The sequence below is a fragment of the Mauremys mutica genome, chromosome 2 (assembly GCF_020497125.1).
Source record: "Mauremys mutica isolate MM-2020 ecotype Southern chromosome 2, ASM2049712v1, whole genome shotgun sequence".
Taxonomy (NCBI): domain Eukaryota; kingdom Metazoa; phylum Chordata; order Testudines; family Geoemydidae; genus Mauremys; species Mauremys mutica.
In genome coordinates this window covers 110,803,705-110,823,828 of record NC_059073.1, presented here as the reverse complement: position 1 = coordinate 110,823,828, position 20,124 = coordinate 110,803,705, and the positions used below count along the sequence as shown (strand labels likewise).

Here is a 20,124-nt window from a genome sequence, read left to right as displayed (position 1 = left end):
CCAGCCCCACTACAAGGGACTTCATGTTTTCCCCTACAGTCAATTGCACACATGCACTGGGATAGGATTTAACATCTATGAAAGAAATAAACTAATCTGCCCATCACACCATATCATAATCCTAGACTTTCAACTGAGACAAACTCCTGTGTATACAATGCCTACAATGAGGCCTTTGTTGGGGACTCCAGGCACTGCTGTAATATAAATAATAAGGCAATATAAATAAGCCCCCCTGCTCACTGTGTATGCCTATTATTGATAGGGACAAAGTGTGGGGGCAAGATGCAGGGAGAGTGGCAAAATTATTTGACAAGCCAAACTAGCAGTTTACAAATTCATCTGATTTCATGAGGTTGGCTGAGAGTGTGATCCTGATCTGAAAGACTTCACCAGGTCTATTTGAATGGAACTTCTGTTTAAAGATTGACATGTCAGGGAACATGGTGTTTTCATGTATGATGATTAACTCAGCAGAAAGCATGGAGGAAAATCAGATTTGGGAATGGGAAATGCAGTAGCTAGGATCCCTGGCAGAGGCAGGGCAGGGGAACCAGTAGATAACATTAAACAATGGAAATAGCTGCTGGACATAGTTCAATTTTTTTAAAACTAGATCATGATAAATAAAAGGAACATTTGTTGTTGTTGTGTAAAACTTAGAACGTGGCCTGTTTCTGAGACATTAGGAGATAAGTATAGGTGTGTGAAGTTTGGAGAAAATGGGAAATGTTTCTTTAGTACCACGGGTTTGGGAAAATCTTTTAAACAGGGCGGCTCCAGGACCCAGCACGCCAAACGCATGCTTGGGAAGGCATGCCACGGGGGCCGCTCTGCCCATCGGCGGCTTGCCTGCGGAGGGTCCACTGGTCCCGCGGCTTCAGTGGACCTCCCGTGCTTGGGGCAGCGAAATGTCTAGAGCCGCCCCTGCTTTTAAACCTCAAAAGTTAAACAGTTAACTGCACAAAGAAGGAAAAGTAGTTGGCCTCTGAAGAGTAGGTGGGTTTAAATTCAGACGCCACATTTAATCAGTGTGAAACAAGGCAGTTTTAGTCCGTTTTCAATGCAGCAGACCTCAACAGTTACTAGCAATGGCTCCGTCACAGGATTTTCGTACTGCTCTATAAAAGATTCGCCACCCCACTGAGCCCAGATGAGCCAGTTCCCTTCCATCCCAGTTATCTTTGTAGAGAGTAGTGTGCTTGGGGTGCCACTGTCCGCTTTGTCCTTGGCACTCATGTATTCCTGGCTGTATTCTTTGGACAGGTCTAGCGGGATTTCTCAGTCCCATCGACTAGGCGCGCCCTGCGGTCGCTGAAGGAATGCGGCGTTCACCTGCTTTTCTTCCTTGAGTTTAGTCTTCGCCCCGCCCTTATGCCCCCTTCAAGCCGGCCGGGCCAGAGCCGCTCCCCTGGCCGGGGTACGAGCGCAGAGTCTCTCCCTGTGCCGCCGCAGCAGCCGCGCTCGCAGTGGGGCTGCGGGAGGGGAACACACCGGGAACGGAACCTCCGTTGGCTCCCGGGCACGTTCTAGAACGCGGAGACGCCGGCTGTCACTGTCACGGAGCCGGCGCACCGGGATCCCGGCTGCTCAGAGGGGAATCCCCGACCTCGCCTCCACAACCAATGAATAGACCCTATGCAAATAGGGCAACCCCGCACCGCAGCGGGCCAATGGGAAGGAGGCAGGGTGTCAACAGGGTTGGGCATTGGATGGGAGTGAGGAAGTAGCGGGCCAATGGGAGGGCCAGCCGTGCAGGACGTACTTGCGGGGCGGAGCTATGCAAATCTAGTTTGAAAAGCGGGCGGGAAATCCGAGTTTCGCGGGAGGCCCTTGGCGCGTAACCCGTCTCCCTTCCCTTCATTCATTGTCAGCAGCCGCCGCTTCCTGGAGCCATTTTCCAGCCGGCCCCACACAGCGGGAGCGGCCCCGCTTCATCCGCCGCATCTGCCCGTCCCGCCGCTTTCATCCCCCCCTGGGACCCCGCATCCTGCAGCCGGATCCCCCCCGGCACCCGCCGCCCCCAGTATTTTGGGTCGGGCCTCGGCATCGAGGAGGAAAGCAGCCGGGAAGGCCGGGGGGGGGGGTGTAGAGACTCGGCTACGGGGACAGACCCAGAGGGAAGGATGAGAAGGGGACTCCAGCCGGCGGCCCTAGCAGCGCAGCCACCCGCACCTTCCATGGACTCCCGGGTGACCCCCGCCAGCTTCCCAGCCCACTTCGCCGCTGGCACCTTCATCCAGATCCGCAGCGGCGCGGCGGCGGCGTCCTGTGTCTCCTCCTCCTCCCAGGCTCCCGGTGTCTTTGCCCTCACTGCGGAGGGGGGTCAGCCCGCTGGCGGCTCCCTGTACTGCACCCCGCACGGACCCGCCGGCAGGACGGCGCTGCTGCAGCCAGCACTAGGAGGAGGCGGAGGCCGCCCCCCGGTAATTCCCCCCCATCCCAGGGGGAGGGCGAAGGGGACACTCGGGTTAAGCCCCAGGCAGGGTCCCGCTGCTCCCTCTCCAGCTGGGGGCGTGGGGCAGGAAGGTCTGGGACAACACCGTGTTGCAATAAACTTTTCTCTCCCCCACCCCCAGGCCCGGTCCAGGCGGTGCCTCCTCTCTGCAGCTGGGGCGGTGGTGCCCTGCCCCGGGTGCAGAGGATAAGGCGGGGGGAGGGGCGGTTGCAGCCTGTTCCCCTCTCACCGGCGGGGCCAGCGACCCCCACTGATATTTGTGGCTCCAACAAAGAGCCCGCTGAGGCCGGTGCCTGGCGCTGCAGGGAGTTCGCGGCGCTGGGGCATCCCCACTCACGGGGGGCGTCCTCAGCGGGGGGCGGCTGGGGCGACCCCTGCTCCCGGGGCTGGGTAGATGCAGGCTCCGCTGCTCCCCTGCCCGTGTCTGGGGGGCGGGGGGCTCTGCCCAGCTGGTGTCTCCGCTTCACCCCCGGACTCGCCGGTGACGTTTCGCACACGTGCGCGGAGGCCGCGTCTGTGACTGGGAGCCGGGCAGGAGGGAGGGGGCGCTGATCCGAGTGGGGGGAGGGGGACACCCGCTTCCTCCTCCTGCCGCTGGCCTGGGACGGTCCGTGTCCCCCCCCTCACACGCGCGTGCGGCCTCCTCGCCACCCCGAGGCTGCCCGGGGCGCTGCTGGGCTCGGAAATGCCCCTACAGCAGGTTAGTGACCGGGCACGCAGGGGCCAGCAGCAAGAGCAACCCTCGCTTCTCCCCCGCCCCGTAATGAGGGACCTGGGAGAAGCATCTCCCCCCCCCCCCAATACCAGGGCGGCCCCCGCCTGCCCCTAGGCTCTGGCACTCCCCGAGCTGCAGTGACCCGCGCGGGGAGGAGGGGGGGCACAATGGGGGAATAGTTTAGAAATAAGGTTTCTCCTCTCCCCCCGCCCTCTTCCTGAGTTTAACCCCCTTCTTTGATCCCCCCCAGTCTCTCCCCCCCAATAGCTTTCTCAGCCTGGGCCTGATCTCCCAGCCCTCTGCCTGCCTCCTGCTGGCCCCCTGGAAGTGATTGGTCAGGTTCCTGCTTCAGGCCACTGGGTGCCTGGCTCATTTAATTTTTAAATCACTTCATCTACTTTGGTAGTTCCAGCTTCATCCTTCTCCCTGGCCTGCTCTAAAGGCAGTTTGCCTCGTTCATAGCTAACCCCCTTTCTGGAGGGAAAGCTGGACCTTGCCCCTGCATTTCTAGTACTTGGGGCTGTCATTTGAGATGCAGGGGGGGAGGGGGGATTTCTGGAGGACTCTGCATAGTCAACTAAAAGTGTGGGAAGGTGAGCGTTAGATGTTTTGGAATGATTAAACACACTGCACCCTCCTTGCTGTCTTGTGAAGCTCTTCCTGGAGGCGAGCCTCACCTGCTTGTTACAACAAAGATGGGTGGTGCAGTTTGGGAGACAAGATGAAGAAGTTTGGGTAACCTCATAAAGAGGGTCTGCAGTGAGAGGAAAAACAGTCTTCTCTGTTTCCATAGATATAAGGGACTTTAGTCCTGCACTGGCTTGACCCAGGCATAAAATGGATGTGCAGGTGTGGTGGCCCTGCAAGTTTAACTAACCTACATTGTTCTGCTAAGGGATTTTAATAGTCCTGGCCCTGCAGGCATTCCAGCGCTGGGCCTTGCTTGAGCTGAGACTTCTCTGGCATTGTGTGATGTGGGCAAATGTCCACTAGGGTCTCTAGGATGAGATTATCAAACTCACTTTCTTCACATGGTCTAAAACAGCAGTTCTCAAACTTCATTGCACTGTGATTCCCCTCCTGACAACAAAAATTACTACAACATAACCCTAGTGCCCTGTGTTACTCTAGAATAGTTAATATTTTAAATAAAAAATGCATTGCAAGCAGGGCAATTGCCCCATGCCCGGGGGTGGCCATGAAGCTAAATTGCTCTGGCTAAAATAACAGTTGAGCCTAGCTCTTGAGGCATGAAATACTGGTGTTTTCAACTAATGTGCACTCTCCATGCACAAACTCCATCCCCCAGATCATATCTTGCTTGCCCATATTTTTAAGAGTTTTCCATTAGATTTAGTTGTCAGCCTATGTTAAATTTATGAATTTTAAAAGTACAGACTACTGTTATAATTAAAAGAAACACATTCCTTAGATAAGTGAGCACGTGCTGAGTACTGGCTGACATTGTGGAGAATCTAGAATTTCTAGGGAGGGTGGTCTAGATTTATTTTAATGAGATTTGCAATAAAAACTAAAGGAAATGGGGGGTTTTAATGCCATTAACATCAAGATATTCATACTTTGCACTGTGAAATGACCTAGAAACCTTCTTAAATGTTGGTCAAAATATAGCAGTTTTTTAATTACTAAGCTGTTCAGGTCACTGTCTTTATTGCTACTGGCAAACCACAATGAGAACATAAGCTTCCTTTTTATACAATTGTTGCAGGTGTTCATTGCTGACATGGCGATGGAGGTTTCAGGAAGGTGCAGTATAGTCTCATCAAAAGAAAGTCATAGCGTAGATTAAAAAACAAACTTGATTTGCTGCTGTCATATTTGTAAATCTTACTGTAATTTTTAACCCACTAGTTAAGCGTGTGGTATGGTACAGATTGCACTAGAAACAGGATATCCAGTCCAGTGCTTTTGTTTTCCAGCATGACTTTGTTAAATGAATTCACTCACAAGCATATCTACAAACATGATCACAAGGGAACAATTCTGTGGGACTTTCTACGTTGTTGGGAGAAAGGGGCATGATGTCATGGCCAGTATTAAACTCATACTTGATTAGTATTAAAAGTATTCAAAACTTCAGTCTAGAGCAGCGTTTCTCAAACGGATCCATGGGCCTCACTGATTAATTCCTTCCCCTCCCTCCCAGCACCTCCTGCATGTGCGGGAACAGCTGTTCAACGAGTTGCAGGAGGTGCTGGGATGGAGGGGGAGGAGCAGTGACAGGGTGCTTTCTGGGGAGGGGCAGAAAGAGGTGGGGAAGAGGAGCAGGGGCAGGAAGAGGTGGGGTGGGGCCTTGGGGGAAGGGGTGGAGTCAGGGGGTTGGAGTCCATGAAAAAACGTAAATCAAAATGGGAGTCTTCAGGTTGCTAAAGTTTGAGATCCGGTGTTCTACAGAGTTCTTATAGTCCCATTTATAAAGTTGCCCTGAAGAGTTAACAATGTACTTACCACCCTCAACAAATAGCACAGTTGGTTGTGCCCGGTGGTTCTCTTAAACCCAGACTCTGCTACATGGACTTTCCATTACCCGTGCCCTGGGTTATAGAGTAATTGGGGGTGTACAGTATCTAAGCTATACCAGTGTCTACAGCACCACTCTATTGTAGTGGGGCCTGGCTTTTGGAGATGCTGAGCACCTATTATGCAAATAGATTCAATGGAAGCTGTGGCTGCTCAGCACTTGAAAATCAGGCCTTAGGCCTGGATTTGCACAACTCCTGTGGACTGTCAGAGGACAGAAATTAACCCTTATGGTAGCTTAATTCCATAGTTTGTAAAGATTTAAACCTTCAGAAGAAGCTGTTAACTAAGGCTCGTACATTAATAGGAGAGATTATGGGAGGGGGGTGCAGGGGAAGTAATTCTTTAACATATGGTCATGCACCCATCTTACAGCTAACATTCTGTGTAAGGCCATCTTCTTATTACTTTTGTTATTAGAAAGTCACTTCTACTTGTAAATAACGGTACTGGAGGACTGAACTACCGTTAGAGACAGATGCTCAAAATATTTCCAGTGAAAATAGTGCAAAAATTCATAGTGCCTTTTCATTGGAATGAGCAGCCCTTAAATAGAGGGCCATTTTTTTTTTAGAAACAGAGAAAATGTTTCAATGGAGACACCACCCACATGGTAAGTCCCTTTTAAAAGGGGCTAAATCCTCTTAAGAATATTTTGAGAGGATTCCTGTGGCCTTTTGATGACATGAACTCTAGGGAGTCTGGTTCAGCATGCTTCAGAAGGGGGCGGGAGGATTTACATTTACAAAATCAGTGCATACCACTTCTTCCCCCTTATAGTTAAGAACACATCTCTTCCCACCCTCAAAAAGTGTGTTTGGAACAAAATGGGATAATTGCTTAATCTTAATAGTAGATGCTAGGTAAAGAAAAAGGCCAAATAGGATACACATGGTTGACAGTGAGATGAGGAATAGCAGAAAATGGAAGAAACGCCTAAAAGATGGGCAAGTCGGAAAAAGGAACTGGAAGTAATCTAACTGGTAACTGTTTCTTATTAAAAACAAACAAAAAAAACCCCAAAAAACTTTATCCATGGAAGCCATGTATGCAAATCAATCACCATCTTAATAATTCTTTGCTTGACTGTTCACATGAAGAAATACTTAATAAAGCAGGTGCATCTAATCTTGAATATTTTTTTAAAGGAATATACTCAGTTAAGTATTTAAAATATTCTTCCAGGGTAGGACTCTGGATTTAAGAGTCAGACCTTTTGCTCTTCCACCCTCAAGAACCCTTTATCTTTGCCACCAGGTTACTTTCCAAAGAGGACTGGATGTGGTTCACCTTAGAGCCAGTCAGTGCCTTGCCTTGTTTGACCCCCACTTGCTGATCGAGCAACAAAAGGCATGTTCTTTCTTTTCACTGTGCCCAGGTTTGAGCATGCTTCTGCAGAACTGCTAACCTCCAGGGAACACACACATGCTTTTTGAGTTCAAATTAAAAAAAATCTTAAAATATAAAATATAGCTTTTGTTAAAATATAGCTTTCTTTTTAAAAAATCCATTGTTACCACTATATTAAAGCTTGAAAACGTTTCCCTAATAATTTTGTCTTTAACCGAAGCGATAAAAGGGGGTTGACGGGCCTAGTAGATGATGCTTGTCTGAGGTCTTGGCTACACTTGCAGATTTGCAGCGCTGCAGCAGGGTGTGAAAAAACACCCCCTCCAGCGCTGCAAGTTGTGGCGCTGCAAAGCGCCAGTGTGATCAGAGCCCCAGCGTTGGGAGCATGGCTTCCAGCACTGTACGTTAATCCCCATAGGGAGGTGGAGTACGGACAGCGCTGGGAGAGCTCCAACCACACTCGCGCTTCAAAGCGCTGCCACGGGAGCGCTCCCATGGCAGCGCTGTGCAGCGCTAAGTGTAGCCATAGCCTGAGAATCCATTTGCTGCTGTGGGCACTGGGCCTTTCACACAGGGTGCTATTTTTGGTGAGAGGCTCCATTTGTCACATCATGCTTTGCACCTACAAGCCAATGCAGAAGTGATCCACCCTTTTCAACCCTGTGGGTTAATTCCACTTTGCATATCTGTCTGGTTGAGTCAGGGACAGACATTCAGCCCCTTGGAGGTCTTAGGAGGGGTTAGAGACCTCATGGTGGAGGAGTCTGGCTTCTAAGGTTTTAAACCCCTCAGGGGAAACTTGGGAAAGATGAGGCAGGGGTGGAGGTTGATTGTTCTGAAGTACTGTGCTGATGGACTCTTTAGAAATGCTTAGTGAAATGGAGTAAGCCAAAGAGAGGCAGATAAGGTAATAAATACTTAACCCCTTGGAGCCTCATATCCCCAAGAATATGGTGGGGTGGAGGTCTTGTGAGAGAAGTGAACATATAAGCCCCCTCACCTCTTCAGAGGCATATTTTCCCTCTTAGAACCGGAAGCGGTATGCTCAAAAGTATAACACTCCTCGGGTCTTTAAATTACACTGTTGGAAGTTTGTACAAACTTCCAATCGTTTGAGCCTCTTCATATCCTAGCCTATACATCCCACACTACCTAGGTCTTGTCTACAAGGGGAAAATGACTGGCATAGCTATAGCATGAATAGCTATGCTGGTCAATTTCCCTGTGCTGCAGACAAATCCTTACCCTAGAGTTCATGTACTAGAAAGCTGTCATTTCTGAGTCCTGCAGTCAGAAATCTGCGGCGGGGTGGTGTGGCGGTGGTGTAAAAACAACTCTGAAATTCCTTAAAGTAAAAGGTGAGTGAGCAGGAATTAATCATGGAAGTTGCCAAACAGACTTGGAGACTGACATCTTCCCCAGAACTGTTATAACTGAGATGGCAGCACTGCATGCCTCCTTAGACATATCTCAGATTACTAAAAGCACTACGGTGGTGTAGCTGCAGTGGTGCAGCCATGCTGTTATTGCTGTAGCAAGTATTTATGCAGTGGAAGGGTTTTTTCTGTCGCTGTAGTAAATCTATGCCCTCCAGAGGCTATTGCTAGGTCGACAGAAGAATTCTTTAGTTGACCTAGCTGCCTCTATGGTGGGGGTTAGATCAACCTACTTACCTGGCCCAGGGTGTGAAATATTTTATGGCCCTGAGCAATGTAGTTAGGTTAACCTATATTTTAGGTGTAGACCAGGCCTCAATTTTGACCTGAAAGGATTACCTCTATGGTGAGAGGGTGGATCATGCCCTACACCCATAAAATTTTTGGCTGTGGTGTTGGTGCACCTGTCTGTTGGTAACTAGATTGAGACTGCCAACTCACTTCACCCATGCTTCTAAGCACAATGAGATGGTAACAACCAGCGTGGATTTGATTTAAATCAGCGGGTATTCACCCATGAAAGCTCATGCTGCAAAACGTCTGTTAGTCTATAGGTGCCACAGGATTCTTTGCTGCTTAGTCAGGAAGACTCAGTTTAATCATGGATTTCTACATAAAAGTGCTTTCTTGTTGGTTGTTATAATCTTAATACATATTCTTATTCATATACATATTCTTCACAGGTAGAGGAACTTCATTAAAATATTCCCAAACTGGGTTTCTTTTATGGCCTGCTGCCATTATAGGTTTTCCCTTCTAGTGAGAGATTGGTATGATAGATCTCAAATCAATGAAGGCTATGCTCAGAAAGACCTCAAGACTTCTGGAATATGCTGTTCAAGCAGGTTCACTTTTGTTTCCACTGCCTGTCCCTCCCTTCTCACATTTATCTCCAGACTTCTCCTTGTCCAGATCTATTCTGCCTCCAACAATCTTCTATTCATTGAACTTTTTGAAACTTTGCACTTTTAGAGAGAGGTAAGGGATTGACTCTCTGTACACAAATTTACAGAGGGACAATAGGGTTGAGGTCTGTTATTTCTCACCTCTATATATTATTTATTTTAAAACATTTTAAAGATTGGGTCCCTAATCCATGAACTGCTGGAACTCATTTACAAAATTTTTCTTAAACATTACATGAATATATTGTCTCATACTATAGAATTATAATTTATGATCACTATTCCAGGATGAGATATCTTTGAGTTATAATGTATCTTAATTAAAACGTTGTTTTCTCAAGCATTTTATAAAAAAAAAAAGCCAATTTAAATAAAAAACATCCAATTTTTTGGTGTGGTTTATTTATTTATTTTTTTAAAATCCTTGATTTTTATCCACTCTGGTAGCAACTCTGTTTAAAACCATTGTGGGCCAGATTCAAACCAGGACCATTTGGCAAGCAAGCTTGGAGAATCAGTCTTTCTGTGTAGGTGAGTGATGGTGGATTTTGTTGATGTTTATTTATTTATTTTTTTGTTAGCCTATTGCTAATTTACAGCTACAGGTATTCACCGTTCATAACTTACAAGGGCCTATGAAACTCTGTAATGACTGAGGTGGGGACTCAATCAGGGCACCTTTCGGTGTCTCTTCAAGATTTAATCTGATTTGTTGTACGACAAAGTATAAGTCACTTAGGCCCATACATTTAAGTGTTTACTAGCTTTGATTGTTTCAATTTCTGGGTGCTCAACTTGAGGCACTTCTAGGGCCTGATCTTTAGAGAGATGCTATGCACCCACACTTTCCATTAACTTCAGTTGGAATAGTAGATACTTTGGCTCTTGGTGTCTTGGTTTGGATATCCAAAATTAGCTAACATTTTTTGAAAATGTGGGCTTTGCTCTCTGCCTCCATTTTCACATCTGTAAAATGGGTCTTTTATACTCTTCACACGAGTGTTGCAAGGCTTTATGTTGTGAATCTCTCTAAAATCTTTTAGAACGCAAGTGCAAGATATTTTCAGCAACCAAATTACAGTTTCTCTTAGTAAGAATAGTATCAGTGGTTTATTACATAAGGGGGGTCATCTTAGTCTAGATTTTTCAGCGTTAACATTGTCTTATTGAGGCATTACTGGATGTGTGTGTGTATTCAAAAAGTTTTTTGCATTATCCTTCTTAATGTCCCATAAAGGAAAGAGTTTCTGTTGCAAGCAACGGTAGGATTTGCTTCCTTGTCATACCTTTATTATTGGTTCAAAGGTCTTTTCTGGTACGTACTGCATAGTTTACAACCAGAAGGAAACAATTTTAATTTAGCATTGGCAAATTTCCTTTCTGCTTGATGATGTTGGTCCTAGTAAGAGGATCACTAGAAAAGGGGGTGGTGTTGCTTGTTGCTGCTTTGTTTAGGGTTGTTGAAAGTGAGTAGTTTAAGGTTCTGATGCTCTTACCATCACCGTAGTATCTGAGTGCCTAACTCTCATCTTGCATGAGTAAAATAATGGAACAAAAAATAAGAAAAAGGTATATAGAGAGGGAGTGAATAGAGCAATAAGCTTTATTTTTATTTTTGCTCAAGTTAAAAATTAGTAGCAATTAATGTAAGCTCCTTAGTGCAATGGCTAACTTTGTACAGTGCCTTGCACAATGAGGTCCTTCCTAGTCTGTAGTGGCTATGACAATACAAATATACAAGTGTCTGGCATTTTACAGTCTGTTCAACCTGAGGCAATCCTGCTCCTTCATATAATCAATCAAGGGGAATATGAAGCTGCTAAACTTCATGCAAATTATTTTTCTTTTTAATGTGTACTTCAGGTTCATCAAGTAGGTGTGTAATTTTGCAGCTTCTTGGTGGTGAGGTAACCTCTAGTGCTTTGTTCATAGATTTGTCAGCTATGTTTGAAGGAAGGAAAGGATAGCTGCGTACAAAATATAGGACAGTGCTTTTTATGAGGGACATCCCACTACAATGTGGTCTCATGACACACATTCATCCGACGTTGACTCATAATGGATGCAAGGCATTAGATATTAAGATGTTCAGTAAAATACTTAACCTATGATTGCTCTATCTTGCGTGTGTTCTAAACAGCCAAAGTGCAGATTGTTTTTGCCATTATTGGGGAGAGGAAATATTTGAGTAAACTTAGAAGAAGCATAACAAAAAGGTGCTGCTTACTCATTGACTCCTTCCCTTGCCGTCCAGACAAGACAGTTCTAGTGTATTCTTTGCTCAAGGGCATGTTCCCTGTTAAATTTGTACATGAGAGGGCAGATATTCTAGGAGTGGCTATTGAGTGACCACAGAACCTTGCAAAGGTCTCTGAAACGTGCCTTGGGAATCAAAAGCTCAAAGTAATTCTTTGTGTCAGTATAATTTTGCACATCTATTAGTTGTAAAGCTATTTTTCCTAATCGGGGTGCTGCAAACTGAATTATAATACCTCGAGTGTCCCAGCAGCCAAATATTCTCGTTATTTTTTTTCTGCTGTAACTTGAATGAAATTGCAACTAGCATGCATATATACTGGCTTTATTTTGACGTGCCACTGTTGTAGACAGCATTAGTTTCCCACATCGAGAGTCAATTTTTGTCCTGAAGTTCCAAATTTAGCATAATTAATGTTTTCACATACTGGAAATTGACCTTACAGTTACAGCTCTGACTGTTAAACAAAAGCCTACTTTATCTGAAAGTTGTCTTGGTAGAACATGCTACTATTCTTATCAAAACTATTGGAGTGGAGGTTTTTATCCTGGCTTATGGTGGACATAGATATGCTTTGTAGCTTTATAATCTTGCTTAGTAAGTGTGTCGTTCTGGTAAAGAATGACAGTACTTGAATTATACGAAAATAATGCCAGAGATGGCACTCATATTTGTCGTGTACTAGCAGTACTTTATCTTTAGTTACCACACTGAAGGGAAAAAACCTCTTTCAAAACAGAAGGGCTAGGGCAATTGGGCTTATCAGAAACCAGGAATAGTGTTTGGGTGTAAATCATCAGAGGAAAGCTTCATCTTCCATGGGAAGACTTTATCAACCCATGCAAAGTAACCCAGTTACCATATACTATATAATATAGTGTGATCCCTTATTTCCTTGTTTAATGCCTTTTTATGTAACACTGGATATGGCGTGAATGCTATGTGGGGAAGTCTGAGGCTTCACAAATATAAAAGGCACTTTAAAGCAGCGTTTTCTCAAATGCGGCCACCAGGGGCTTTTCTTGTGGCCACAGCATCCCAGACAGTGACGGGCGGGCGGGGCAGGCAAAGCAGTGCCTCTCCCCCAGGGCCACCAGAAGGGGTTGAGCTCTTCCCCCTTCTTCCCCCCCCCCCCCGCCCCCGAGCCACAAAAGCTGGAGGAGCAGGCAGCCAGTGAGTTCCCCACCTTCCTGGGCCCGGGTGATGAGGCTTGGGCTTCAGGCTTCACCCCTGAGGCGGTGGGTGGCAGGCTCTGGTCGTGAGACTTTGGGCTCCGGCCCTGGACTCCAGCCGTACGACAGCGGGTGCCGGCTTATGCTATATAGAGAGTGACAAGTGTGAACATCAAAAGTATTAGTATGCAGAGTAGTTTCTGATGGCAACAGGGCTGTGAAGATAAGCAACAAGGTGAGGGGGGTAACCCCCCTTCCCACATGCACTGCACTTGACATGGGGTGATGTGATCTGGGGGTTTTAGTGTCTGGTGTGCAGTAGAGGAGTCTCTAGTATAATGAGACTAGTTGGAAATCCCCATAGTCAGTGATTCTTAACCCTTTCCATACTGTCCATACAAGATCTCTGTCCCACTTAGCAATGTGGGAAGGACAAAGTGTTTGTGATCCCCAGGTGTTGAGTACCCCTGCACTGGCAGTTAATTCTGGGATCCTCCCTCTTGGTCCATTCCATCTACCTCAGTCAATTTCTGAATGTACAGGAAGCAAGAGCAACCTTAACATGCCAGCTGCACATGCTTTTCCAGAAACTAAACACAGCAAAATCATTCCATGTTCTGAAAGCAACACCTCTCTTCAGAGCAAAATTCCCTACTGTGAGGTGGTATACAAACAGGGAGCAAGTGTGGTGATGTCTGAAATAAGCATTATGCCTTATTTAGAGAGAGCCCTGCATGCAGGACTTCCAGGATATGTCTCCTCAGTACTAGACAGGAGAATTGCCAGTAAAGAAAGGTGTCAACACTTCTTTCAGCTTTTTAAAGAAATATATAAGGCAGATCACATTGCTGCCCCCCCCCCGCCCGACATCCCAAAGAATCACAAATATAGGGGGGGAAGAGTTGGGGTATCCCTATCTGAGGCTAGGTTCTTCCCTTGATGGCAAAATCAAAGCGAAGCAAGAGCTCCTGCTTTGTTCTGAGGAGGTTGGGGTGGGTGGGAATGAGAGTATCTTTCTGTGCCACTTCGTCTAGTTTTCTGTTATTTTGCTCTTTCCTAAATGATGCTGACTCTATTTTCAGACACTTCTCTCTGCTCCCTGAAAGCCCTCCCTGCCTCAAGGGGGGGAGAAGGTTATCCGCAGACAAGATTGTGTCTGCTGTTGTACTACTTCAGACCTCTTCTGTCTCCAACCATCCTTCCTAGCTGCTGAAGAACCCACTGGTTTTAGCATTCCTTCATTCTCCTGTTAGAGATATTGCTCCAAAATTTTGCTTGCTGTAGAACTAGCAGTTGAGAGGAAAGGAATTGCTTCAGATGCTCCAAGAATGTTTATAGAGGGAGGGTTCTAAACCTCTGTACAGTTAGTAAGTATCCAATTATTTTCAGCTAGCTCATGGGATGAACTGTTACATCAGTGTTGGTACCTTGTTGAAGTGAAGGAAGTTAACAGCTCTACGTTTCCTGAACTTTGCATTAATGGCCTTGTGAAGTGGTGTACCAGACCCTTTGAAGCCCCTTGCTTCACTGTGTTCCTACCACATGCTGCCCCAGAAAAGAAGCAGTGAAGTTGGGTCTTCCAGGCTGCCTAGAAAGGCTGCATGGAAGCAGCCAATCAGAGCCCAGCCTGCTCAAGTAAAGGGCGCTGCTGGGCCTGAGCAGATCACTTACTTGGTGTCTGGGACCAGAAGGGTGGAATAGAATCATTATCGTCCCTGATGCAAATCTTGTTGAGGTGTCAGGCACACAGGCGTGTTCCCAGGGGGCCAGGAAGAGGAAAGAGTGCAGGATTGTACCTGGCCAACTGGAGGCACTCATGAGAGGCGAGTGCACTCTATCATAGGCTTAGTGTAATCGAGTGAAATACAAATCATGGTGTGAAGATCCAAGAAAACATTTCTCCCCCAGCTAGTGTCAGCCTGTTGATGACTGAGGCTGTGCAAGAAAAATGGTCCTACTAAAAAGGATTAGTGGAGTAATGTACATCCAACATACCAACCCCTGTTCAGATGCAAGTCTCAGACTCCTACTGTAGTGCTGCTTAACAGGTACTAAAATGTGTAACCCGCTGGTCCAAAGCAATATCTAATTTCTTCCTCAGGTGTTTCCATTTCTATTAGCAGTACTCTCCTTCCACAAGTCACCACAGAGCTCCCTTTTTATGTACTTCCTGTGTCTTGTTTGGGTCTCTCTCCACTAGTTATTTCATATTCCCGGGCAGTAGACTGGAGGTCTTTAACATCTGGAAATAAGCCTCAATCCTGAATTGAGAGGGAAAAGTTTCAGGTTTCATAGCCTCCATTTTGTTCAAATTGTAAAACTAAATCTCAGTCTAGTTTGATTAGCAGCGTGGGCAGGAGCAGTGGCAGTAGTTGTAAGTGAAGACTGATAAACTGGCAGAGTTGCGTGAGGAAGTTTTAGTCCCCACTTTCATGAACATTTAATTAATGTTTCAAGAATCTAAAAGTTTCTTTCATAAAGCATTTTCATCTGGAGATGCAAGTTGCATAACAAAGTCAGTGTTAAAATCCTTCTGCATGAAGGGAGGTGTGGAAGCGAGATGATTCTTATCAGATAATTTTAGAGTTGCAATATGGAACTTGTGCTTTAAAGAGCTAGTATAGTGGTTCACATATAAACCAAATGCATTTCCATAGCTTTGATACTGCTGAACCACAGTGGAATCTGGAACCTTAACTACACTATTTGTAGGAAGTTTAACTCCTGCAATTAACCACAATTGTGGTCAATCTTTGGAAAGGCAGTAACAAAAAGGAAGAAAGGTGGTGGTATTTGATCAACTTTACTCCCTTCATTTGTTAGAGTTTTTGAGATAGGCAAAACTCCGGCTGTAGTAATAGTATGATACTATTAGTGACTATCATTTCAGTGAGGAGCTATGTATGTATAACGATAACAACTTGGAATTTAGGGTGGGAACAGTAAGGAATATTGAGGACTTGTATTTAATATTGTTTAAAAATGCCAAAATACTCAAATCCAATTAATAAATAGCTAGATTAGTTGGTAAAATTCAAGTTAAATATTATTGGGTAAACAGACATACAAATATGAGGCTACTATGTCTTGGATCCACCAAATCAGAACAAGAGTCCTGCTCAAACCTGTTGATTTAAGGCAGTGCAGCCAGTCCCTTCTCAAATTATATGTCCTGACAACTAAACTTCAAAAAGGCCTCTAGTATTGCCAGTACAGTTTTGCATGCATAATTTGTGGGCATGATTTCTGTTCATGCCTGCACCTATTTAAGTACAAGCTACCTGATCAAACTCTCTGTTCAGGTGGTGAGGGATTTCATCTGTGGGTTAAATATCACACCTAAACATTGTGCCTGTACTTAATTACAGACACAAAACTGCATCTAAAATAATGGAAGCTAAAAATTGTGGAGCCTTAGAGAGTCAGCTTCAGTCCTTGTGCATTAGCAGCCTAGACATTAGCAGCTGCTCATACTCAGTAACCCAAGCAGGCAGCTTTTGTGCTATTGCTTGCTAGTTCTTACATGGCCATCTGTTAGGTTTTTGTTACAGTGAACCCCACATGTTTCTGAGATATACTAGTGCCATGCAGTCAGTTAGGGTCTGCATTCAGAAAGTTATCAAACATCCTGGTCAGGTTCATGAGGGAAAAGTACCATGCAGCAACAGCCTGCATCTCTGCACGTGTAACTTAAAGCACCTGTGAAACTCATAATTCTGTTCCAGGAAATCCTTTCCTGCAAAGGAAATCTTATCTGGAGTACAGATCCAGTGAAACACTTGTAGCTAGCTATTTTATTCATCTCTTCTTCCTACTGCAACAAGTATTTAGTAGAACTGGGTGAAGTTTTTCAGACTAATAGTTTATTCATCCAAAAATGTCGTTTCAGTCAACCTGAAACTATTAGTGAGTTTGTCCCGAAAAAACTTTTTGAGACTTAAATGCTATTCACAAAATGAGGTGACGGTAGCCTCCTAACTTTAGGCTAGTGGTTAGGACACTCCTCTGGTATGCGGGAAACCCAGGTTCAATTCCCTGCCCCCTCACATGTGGAGAAGGGATTTGAACTTGAGTTGCCCACCTTTCAGGAGAGTGCTCTAGTCACTGGGCTATGAGAGATTTTGAGACAGGACTATTTCAGTCTCTCCCATTGAAGCTGTTCCACTATGTATAAAAAATTAGACATTGAAGCAGTGACTTGAACTTGGGTCTCTCACATCCTGTGAGTGTCCTAACCTCCAGACTATAGAGCTGCTCGATGACCATTTATAGTCTGTCGTAATTCATTAATCGTCATTTCATTCCATTATTGGATAGATGCACTCATACAAGTAGAACTTCGATCTGGTGTAAGTTTCTTCCTCTCTCTCTCTCCCTATCTCTTTTCAAGAGACTGTATTAAGTGGGCAGATAGGACCATGGACTTTGGGCCAGTGACATAAATGAATTATACTAGGCTGTTATAAGATTGCCTCCTATTACAACATCAATTATGAAAATCCCTTTAAGTCTGAAAATCACCTTGGGGGGCAGGTGGGAGGTAGGGAGGAGGGGCAGAAGGATGACAATATTTTGCAAGGAAGCCTGCGTATAAAAGTACCATCATGTAAGACCAATAGAGCCTTTGCTTGTGCTTCAGTTCAGCACATCTATTCTAGATCATGCCCGATGAATCTTTTTACAGAGTTCAGTTGTCAGTACTGTCCAGGCAGGGACAGAGGACTCTGTGCTAGCTCCATCGTGTCTAACATTTATTGGAAATACTAGAGCAAGGGTACATCTCAGGGTGAGCCTAGATCCCTGTAGACAATTGGCAAGTTAAACCCATAAACTGATGCTTCATTATGACCATAACTTGGTATTAAAGAGCTCCTGGAACTCCTCTTCAGACCAGTTTGGGTGGTAGTTTTCAGTCCATTGCATATTTACTTCACCTGGAGAGTAGAGAAATAGTAAGCCCTGTTGTATAAAGGCCCTGTATGTTACTTGTAAGAACACAGCATTATTTTGAACTGGGTATGAATAAAACCAGATTTTGGGGAGTGAGAAATTACTTTGAAGTTCTGTCCATTGCCCAAATATTAGTGAGGTGTTGTTTTTTTTTTTTTTTTACAGTTTAGGAAACTCTACCCTTGCTGCTGCAGTTGGTGTTAAGTTGACTGGGCTTTACTGGATGGCCTGTTTCTTCCCCCTCCATTGCTGCCGCTGCCAAGGGAAGAGGACGGCTTCTTTATACATCCTTTCTCATTGAAATGCTCTGGGGGGAGCACCTTTCCCCTTTTGCCAGCTGTTCCCATATTGCCTCCTAATAATGGATTTTTTTCTTGGAGTTGTCTGGAGGGACAGAATTCAGGTACTATGGGAGGAAGAGTCCTGAAGTTAAGATTGGCCTTCATATCAAAGTGTAAAACTCACTACTTCAGCTGCAGAAGTGGAAGAGGAGGTGGAAATCATGACCTACAAAGAAGGTGAAAGGAAAACAGACTTGACAATGGGAAGCATAAGAGTACCCTGAATGGCCATAATGAAAAGAGCTCAGATAACAGTGATGAAGGCAACATGAGAACCTAAGGCCATGGCTACACTTGCAAATTTGCAGCGCTGCAGCAGGGTGTGAAAACACACCCTCTCCAGCGCTGCAAATTGCGGCGCTGCAAAGCGCCAGTGTGGTCAAAGCCCCACACTGTACGTTATTCCCCACAGGGAGGTGGAGTACGGACAGCGCTGGGAGAGCTCTCTCCCAGCGCTGGCACTTTGACTACACTTAGCGCTTCAAAGCGCTGCCGCGGCAGCACTTTGAAGTGCAAGTGTAGCCGTAGCCTAAGTAAGTGCCCAGCTGCCTCTTGGTCAAATCAAACTACAGTTATTGAAGATCCATAAGGTAGCTTCATGGTCAATTCATGAATAAGTTGCTGACTGTTTAAAATATATAAGACTTTTCCAGTTCAGCTTTTGGCAGGTGTCCATTAAAGTCCTAGACCTTTGTCTGAGAGTTCTGTACACTTTTGGAAAAATCCTATTATGCCATTTATTGCTTAAACATGTAGTTCCAGTAACATTACAGGACACAAAACAGAGAGGGGATAAGCATGCTTTGCAAATGGCTGCTCAGAGTGATTTTTTTTTTAATTTGATTTGTTTTTGACTGAACTTTAGCTACAAAGAGTAAAACCTAAAATTTGCTACCAAGGCACTCTGTTTCCACCTCCACCACACCTTCTTCCTGAGTATTGCCTCTTCCACTCTTTCACTGGCATTCTGCTATCTAGAGACCTCTCTGGTATCCCCAGAGTTTCCTGCTTTCCTGTGAAGTCCTGAAGTTCCCAAATAAGTCTTTCTAGGGGCGTAGGATTTGCAAGGCCTCAGTGGGCAGCCAGAAGATAGACATTCTTTTACGCACAATGTATGAGATACTCAGGACCCTTTTTTAAAGGAGTTTGTGGATGGTATCAAGCATACTAGGTTCTTGAATAGTTCTTTTTGGCTTTGCCAAAAAAATGTTCAAGTACAAAGTCCTGTGATTCATATCTGGGAATGAGAGAACAAGGACGTTTGACTTAATACCACAGACTTTCTGGCTAAAACATTAGCACTACACTATCAGTAGAGCATACATTAAATCGATTCAGAACTGGAAGCTGACATTTTTCAAAGTAGTTGTCAGTAGGCACCATCACTGAATCAGGGTGTTCTGCAGGGATGGGTTGTAGGCCCATGGCTATTCAACATTTTCATCAATGATCTGGAAGTAAACATAAGGTCATTGCTGATAAAATTTGTGGACAACATGAAAGTTGGCAATGCAGTAAATAATCAGGGCAAGGCAGTCAGAGTGATTTGGATTGCTTGGTAAAGTGGGAATCCAAATGCAAAGTTGTACAGCTAGAAACAAGGAATGCAGGTCATACCTAAAAAATGGGGGATTGTATTTTGGAAAGCAGTGACTCTGAGAAGGATTAAGGAGTCATAGTGGACAAGCAACTGAACATTAGCTCTCAGTGTGAAGCTGTGGCAGAACAGGCTAATGCTTGGATCTGTGAATGTATAAACGGGGAGTAGGGAGGTGATTTTACCTCTACGTATTTACTCTGAGGGGAATTCTGTGCCAAAAAAATAAATTCTGCACAAAATATTTGAAAATTCTGCATATTTTAATTGTCAAAACAACCCTATGTAATCATGCCAGTTTCAATTAGTTTGGTAATTTATTTCAAAATACCTGTCAGCAACTATGTCTGTAACAATACAGAGACAAAAAAACCCCCCCATGAGCAAAGAGTTAAAGAAACC

The 20,124-nt window shown here is 45.1% G+C and overlaps 1 protein-coding gene across 3 annotated transcripts in view; it reads left to right on the top strand.

The window, feature by feature from the left end:
- The first annotated feature begins 1,859 nt into the window (after positions 1-1,859).
- The window catches only part of E2F3 (E2F transcription factor 3), a 54,146-nt gene continuing 35,881 nt past the window's right edge, over positions 1,860-20,124 (top strand). Inside the window, exon 1 of one of the 3 annotated variants that reach the window (XM_045002918.1) lies at positions 1,860-2,426. In XM_045002918.1, coding sequence (XP_044858853.1) covers positions 2,127-2,426 — 300 coding nt within the window. In that variant the 5' untranslated portion in view covers positions 1,860-2,126. Of the gene's footprint in view, positions 2,427-3,011; positions 3,159-20,124 lie in introns of those variants that run through there. The other 2 variants (XM_045002919.1, XM_045002920.1) reach the window with 2 other exon arrangements.